Here is a 7,839-nt window from a genome sequence, read left to right as displayed (position 1 = left end):
GAAAGCCTGACCCAGCCAGGGCACGAACCAGCGACCGTCTTGCTGTGAGGTGACAGTGCTAACCACTGAGCCACCTCACCCAGAACTTAACCTTCATAATTTTTTCAAGGCAATGTAGGGCCAATCTGAAGAGTAACCCTACTAATAAACCCTTCTACCTACTAATAAATGACAGATCTTGATGGTCAATTTCGATTCTGTGACTATGCAATTTCTTGGACTTTATTTAATTTAAAAGTGACTTGTATCCAATGTTTGCATTTAAAATGCACATGCAAAAACGTGAAGGAAAAAAGATGAAAGATGAAAAAAAAAGATGAAAAGAGTGGGGGCTGACTGACATCTGTGATAATAAAAGCGCACTCTTTTCTCCATTCCTATTTAATTTAAAATGATTTAAGCATTCCTGTTGAATCTTTTCTCCATTAATTATTTCATCAATTCACAGGGATTAATTTTTTTCATATAACATCCTTAAGTACAGTCTTATTTCTCTTTCTAGACACTGCTGAGTTTGATTGAAAGTTGATTTGTTATAGTTTATGATGGAAAAGTTACTATTTGGCCATCTTCTGTTAAAGTTTCACAAAACCCTAGAGTACTTTTTTTTTTGAGATTTTAACAGATTTGTGTGTGTTGAGCATCAGTTAAGACAATGTTAGCACCTGTTAACTTTAATTGTGGGGAAAACAGGATAATTTTAAGCTTTTCTCAGCTAATTTCAGCTTCCAGGTTTAAAATTATTTTTGGGGCGGATCAAAATTGGCGACGTAGCGCAAAACTGCAAGTGCAAAGATGACGCGTCTGTTTCTCAATATTATTCATAAGCTAAGAGTTAGCTAAGGGTATTCATAAGTTAAGAATTTTATTATCCTATGAGAAGAGCCGGCTTCTTAATTATTAATGACTGCGCGTGCTTTCCAAAAGCAAGGCAGACCTGCCAGTGCCAAGCTGTGAAATCCTAGCATAAGCAAGCATTTTTGTCGGGAGAGCAGTACGAGAATTGGAGGATGGCGGACTTTATATTTTATCAGGAGTTCGTTCACATTTAGACACATCGCCGTGCTGCTGTGTTCCTAAATCCTCTAGATTACCAACAGGGCTAACGGTTAAAATAGACAGGGCAAGAGACCTGCTACACTGAGTCTGCATTCAGACCCGGGGATTGAGGGAAAAGTCCTCATTTAGTGTTTATATAAACACGATTATCTTTATAATTGTATAAATTGTGGTTGGATGTATGAAATTACGAATAACAAATGTAGCAGGGCATTAAATAACTGTTTATTTCTTTGCATTTTAACTTTGTAAACTATAAAATCATGCGTCTCCACATTGTCTCATTTTGTGAGCTAATTGACTGACAACAGTTGATCGCTCCCCTCTTTCTCCCCTGCCAGCCACGCCCATTCCTGCCCTTTGCTCGTGGAGCTCCACGCCCATTATGATGCATCTTTTGAAAAAATTCTGAGGTAGACCTGAACTGAAAGTGGGGGGTGTCATGGCACTTTAAGCGCCACAGCGGAATGAACTGCCAACTATACCAGCATATGTTTTACACAGCAGCAACCCAGTAATGGGAAACACCCATGCACTCACATTTACACACACCCATACACTGTGACCAATTAAGTTCATCCAATTTACTGATACCGCATGTCTTTGGACTGTGGGGGAAACCTGAGCACCTGGAGGAAACCCACGCCAACAGGGGAAGAACATGCAAACTCCACACAGAAATGCAAACTAGCCCAGCTAGGATTCAAACCAGCGACCTTCTTGCTGTGAGGTGACAGTGCTAACCACTGAGCCACCATGCCACCCTACTTTTTGCCCAATAATAATTATTTTGAGACGTCATTAACGCACAGTTTGACCAAAATAGCTTGTCTATGTGTTATATGCAATAATTCTATTATTAGTTGATATTGTTTACAAGGCAAATGTTGCGCTTGCTCTTTCTCTTGTTAACATGGTTAAATGCATTAACTTGTGCTTTATGACAATATACAAAAAATGTTTTGTCCTTGTATATGAGATTTAATGTTTGGGACTCTCAGTTCTGAAATCAAAGCATCAGAATCACTACTGTTCTTAATGATACGCAAAAATCTGCTTACACTGCAGCCACGACGGCACATATCTGACTCATATTGGAAAACATATGAATGAGGCCTGAATCTGATCTGAGTAAATAGCAATCCTTCTGATTTTTTTTCTGCTTGCATATACAAGTTGAACTCAAAATTATTAGCCCCCTTTGGATTTTTTTTTTCTTTTTTAAATCTTTCCTAAATTATGTTTAACAGCGCAAGGAAATGTTCACAGTATGTCTGATAATATTTTTTCTTCTGGAGAAAGTCTTATTTGTTTTATTTTGGCTAGAATAATAGCAGTTTTAATTTTTTTTTTTTTTTACATTTTAGGGACAAATGTATTAGCCCCTTTAAGCTGTTTTATTTTTCCAATAGTCTACAGAACAAACCATCATTCTACAATAACTTGCCTAATTACTCTAACCTAGTTAACCTAATTACCTAGTTAATGTCACTTTAAATGTCACTTTAAGCTGTATAGAAGTGTCTTGAAAAATATCTAGTCAAATATTATTAACGGTCATCATGGCCAAGATAAAATTAATCAGTTATCAGTGAGTTATTAAAACTATTATGATTAGAAATGTGTTGAAAAAAAATATTCTCTCCGTTAAACAGAAGTTGGGGAAAAAATAAACAGGGGGGCTAATAATTCAGAGGGCTAATAATTCTGACTTCAACTGTACGTGGACCATATCCCATTTGTGCCACTTAAAAGAAAAAAAATACAGTCCATACACTGGGAATGCAGCCTTAATGAAAAGTGAGAAAAAGCAAAGACAGAAAGTTGAGGAAAATGCTATGGGTTAAAATCCCCCCTAAAATCTATAACGGTTCTAGAAGAGTCTCGCTGGGAATTACGTGACATGCTTTAATGCTGAAGTGCTCCGTCAGCGACCGCATCTCATCATCTCCTGTCAGAGCTCGCCTTACAAATGCTGACGTGGATCTGCTTTTTCAAATAAACATAAACCTCCGCCTCAATACTCACATCCAGGGTGTCCTCGTTTATCACCAGCAGGCCCATGTTCTTCGTGAGCAGCTTGCAGGAGTGGCCTTTCGGAAAAACAAAAAATAAAGAAAAATCATTACTTAAAAAAACATATTTACAGCTATTACAAAATGTAAGATAAGTCTTGTGTCTCCAGAATGTGTCTGTAAAGTTTCAGCTCAAAACACCCATCAGATTATTATAGTCTCCAGCCTGTGCCTTAACTGCAAGTTAAATGCCATTGAGCTGGTCCTCTCTGGCCACTGTTCCCACGTGAGTGTCGATGTCAAGTTAGATAAACAGCACAGTGACCGAGACAGACATGGATAAAGCAGATTCAGGATTCATTTTATGAATCGAATATAATTGGTAAGGCCCAATCCAAATTCTACATCTTAGCCCATCCCCTTACCCCTAACTCTTGTTTTGTGCATTCAGGTGAAGGGGTATGGGTGTCCCAATTCTCTTTAGCTTGAAGACGTAGGGCTAAGGGAAGGGCTAGATAGCCCTAAAACAGAGATTTTTTTTCAGGACCACACTTAAAACCAAGGGGTAAGACAATTTCCCAGAATACACCATTTACAACGGCAGCATGGCTGCACAGGGAAGTCAGGAGATGCACAAGTTAGTATTTTTTGTTATTATTAGGAATTGTTACAACAAAAATGTTTTAATAAATTTATAACAGCGGAAAAAAACTCTGCTAAATTTCGCCATCTATAATCAAAGAAGACCTGAAAGGGACGTAGTAATATTGGGAAAAAAATTGGTGGAAGAAAAAAAAAAAAAGAGTGATAGGAAAGCATATTTTTAAGGTTTTTGCGTTCCCTCGCAAAGATTTTGCGTTCTCGCAAAACTGTTTCTCCACAAACACTTCCTGTTCACTTTATTCATGTACACCTTCATGTTTTGCCGAAAATCTCCCGTCTATCCTACAATTCTATCCTACTTTCTTTACATTAAAGCCTGGTTTATACTTCTGCGTCAGGTGACCGGCGTAACCCACGGCACATGCAACGCGCGTAGCTGTGCATTTTATACTTCTGCGCGATGTCTCTGTTGGTCTGCATTAGCACTTTCGAAACACTAGTTGGTAGTGAGGTGTTAATGTTCCCCTGGTTCGAGTTTCTTCGCTGGTGTTTTGTAGATTCAGGAAGCGTTCAGAAAAAACAAGTGGCTCAAACTCGCTCATTTTGAGGCAAGGACCGGCGGACGTGCAACAACTTTAACTATGGGGTAAACACAAAACAAAACTTTCCTTCACGTGGCTCCATCGGGCTCACGCAGCTCTCTGTCCCACCCAGACTTGTCAGCGCTACCAAGTCGACCAATCACAGAGCTTGCGCCGACGACCACAGCGTAGAGTTATGCTTCAACGCGTAGGCTGCGCCGTAGCATACGCATGCGCTTGACGCAGAATATAAATCAGCTTTAAAAGCTGTGCGTCGATCGCCACCTTTCATTTGCAACCTTTGGACCAGTGAATGCATGCATAACGCTAACTGACAGACGCGTTCAGTACAATAAACTGATCCCAGATCAGCTTCTGTACACGCGATTTAAAGTGACATCTCTGTTATCAAACAAGTGAGCAGCAAATGAATCTCATGTTTTGTTTTGTTTGATAACAGAGGTGTCACTGTAAGGATGCACAGATCTATAATGAAAGCATTCCAATACTTTAGAAACTGTTTGTGCTCATTTAAGCGAAAATTAGCTGTTTAAAATAAAACATGCGGACGAAGATGTTTACATATTATTCAGTGTATTTGTCTGTTTTAACATACACCCGAATCCAAAAGTCTCCTGCACTTTTGCTCCTCTGTAAATGGCGTGTACAAAAGCTAATCGGGGGGGGGGCTTTTTTAACTCAATAAAAATACTTTAAATGTATACTTGAATGTATACTTTAAGTGAAGTTTCACAAACTATTTTCGAGAGGAGCACGTGACATGCACTGCTGGCCACTCATCCGTAATCAGTAATAATCCAATCAGAATGATCCAAGCTTAATATAAATGGATCACTTTCTCCTTATTGCTCTATCTTCTTTTTGGAAGAATCCCCCCTTCCACCCCATCTCCTCCCTTTTCTCCCCTTCTAAAGGGGGAGCGATTGAGACCTACCTAATCTCGGATCCCCTGATATGCTTCTAGACTGGGCGGGAGCCCTGGGCTAAAATATCTCCGAGCTTAGGGTTCTCTCCCGGGACAGCATGCCAAACCTGCTATAAATGTCAAGCATATCTAAGTGGGAATTCTTGAAATTACTTTTTTTTTTTTTACCTACACAGAGGCATACAGTACATGTAAAACTTCAGCAGCCCTAATATAAACCAAACTTCACCGTTGATTTGAAAGTGTTTTGTTTTACAAAGGGACGTGTGCATATTTGATATCCCTAATAATATACACAATGATTTCTTTTCTGGCTTTATGTAATGTTTTCTAAATTATGGAGTGATTAAAAGAAATTACCAAAATCATCTCAGTAAAAGTTTTGACTATAAAAAAATAAAAAATAAAAAATTGAACCCAACTTCATCCAGTGTACAGATTTTTTATTCTTAAAATGTTTGTAACTTATATTTGTATTTTAAAAAGCATCACAGATTGCAAATAAATTAACATTTTTAGAAAACTTGTAATACAAAAAAATGTTTCTGGTGAAGTATTTGATCAATTAGTTTTACCTTATTTCTATTACACTATTCAACTGCCCTGAACTAACTCGCTACTCTCACTAAGCCTGAAAACACATGGTATGTTTGCAAGAAAAAAAGCAAATGACGAATGGTTCACCGCAATGTAGTACTGCAGTCATTTCTCAGCCCTACAGAGATATGTGAGGTGTAACCACAGGGACGGATGAAAGAAATGACTAATTGAGGAGTGAAAAGCACATATTGTGATTAAAGTTAACAGCAGACCTGAGTTTCAGACTCCCACATCGCACAACGGTTTAACGTGCCTTTTCGCAGCTCATATGAGATCACAACTGGACGGCTGACAAAGGCCCGATAAAAAAGCACGACATCCCATCATCCATCAGGACGTGTCTAAATAACATAAAGGGCGGAACGAGTCCACTTGCTGTTTAATAGTTTGCCGACACTTCAGTATTTAAGAGTGATGTCCATGGGGAAACAGAGACGTGTGTGTGTTTGTGTGTGTGTGTGTGTGTGTGTGTGTGTGTATGAACTTAGATGGAAAGAACCACTGGGAATCAAGTGTTTTAATAAGAGTTACAGTAAAGGACAAGCAATTCCCAAAAGTAGTTATTATATTAAATTGCATCCAGTAATTTTGTGTTGGACAGAGCTGATGTATTTTTCCTAGCAACAATATTTCAAATAAAGCTGACCGGATTATAGCAACAGCCTATACGAGTTAACCCTGGAAGCATCTGTAAGTCTGGGTCAGAAATAATAAATGAATTCATAACTGTTGGATGCTCTGGACATATTTTTGTATTTATTTCTTCCAAATAACAAACCCCACCCGTCATCCATCTGTCAGTCCTCAGAAACAATTGTATGGTCAGAACTAATGTTCAAGTTGTTCAGTTCTTCATGCATGTCATTATTTCATTAGTCTAAATGATTAATAATAAAAAATAATTATTGTTTATGAAAAATATGAAAAACAATGTTTAAGAATATTTGTACAGTACACCTATCTATCAACAGTACCCATCCTTTAACCTATCCATCCATCCATCCATCCATCCTTTTACCTATCTATCCATCCATCCTTCTACCTATCCATCCATACATCGATCTAACATTTTTAGATCTATTTATCTACCCATCCATCCATCAAACCATCCAACCCTCTATCTATCCATCCCTCCATTCATCCATGCTTTTACCTATCCATCCACCTATCTTTCTATCTTTCACCTATCCATCCATCTATCCGCCTATATATTAATCCATCCATCCATCCATCCATCCATCCATCCATATATTAATCCATCCTATCCTACCTATCCATCCATCATTCCACCTATCTATCCATCTATCATTCTATCCATCATTCTACCTATTAATCCATCCATCCATCCTTTTACCACCCTTTTACCTATCTATCCATCCATCCATCCATCCATCCATCCATCCATCCATCCGACCATCCATCAATACATGCATCCTTCTACCCATCCATCCATCTATTCTTCTACCTATCCATCCATCTTTCTATCCATCAATTCAACCATCATTCTATCCATCCATCCTTCTAACCATCCATCCATCCATCCATCCATCCTTCATTCCATCCAATCATCTATCCATCCTCCCTTCTACCCATCAATCCATCCATCCATCCACCCACCTATTCATCCATCTATCCTTCTACTTATACATCCATCCATATAATGCATTTTAATATTATTTACATGTATAATCCATATATACATATTTTCTTCTATTATTTTATACAAAAATATAAACAAAGCAATTTTGGATGCAAAAAAAAAACATGATTTTTCCAGCAAAATATAAAAAAAATGTATCAGTGTCATTATACAACTACATTTAAAGTGTGCACACTTGTTTTAACATTTTTGTTTTCCTTATTTATTTATTTTAAAAGTTTCCTCTGGATCACTTAACAAAATACAGGTAGTTAGCAAAAAATGAAGTCATAAATAAAAAATAAAAAAAACTCTACAACTTTACATAAAAAAACATGACCATCTCCCGCATCATGACTAAAGCTTGTCCACTTTAACTTTACATCAAGAAATAAT

At 37.8% G+C, this 7,839-nt stretch overlaps 1 protein-coding gene across 8 annotated transcripts in view; it reads right to left on the bottom strand.

Annotated features, from left to right (window-relative positions):
- atp8a1 (ATPase phospholipid transporting 8A1) overlaps positions 1-7,839 on the bottom strand; it is a 332,891-nt gene that overhangs the window by 125,712 nt on the left and 199,340 nt on the right. For all 8 annotated transcript variants that reach the window (XM_087281952.1, XM_087281950.1, XM_087281956.1 and 5 more), the window contains one exon: positions 3,088-3,152. In XM_087281952.1, the coding sequence (XP_087138078.1) occupies positions 3,088-3,152 (65 nt within the window). The remainder of the gene's footprint in view (positions 1-3,087; positions 3,153-7,839) is intronic.

The sequence above is a fragment of the Danio rerio genome, chromosome 14 (assembly GCF_052040795.2).
Source record: "Danio rerio strain M-AB ecotype USA chromosome 14, GRCz13ab, whole genome shotgun sequence".
In the NCBI taxonomy this organism is placed as follows: domain Eukaryota; kingdom Metazoa; phylum Chordata; class Actinopteri; order Cypriniformes; family Danionidae; genus Danio; species Danio rerio.
This window is presented reverse-complemented; position numbering and strand designations above follow the sequence as displayed.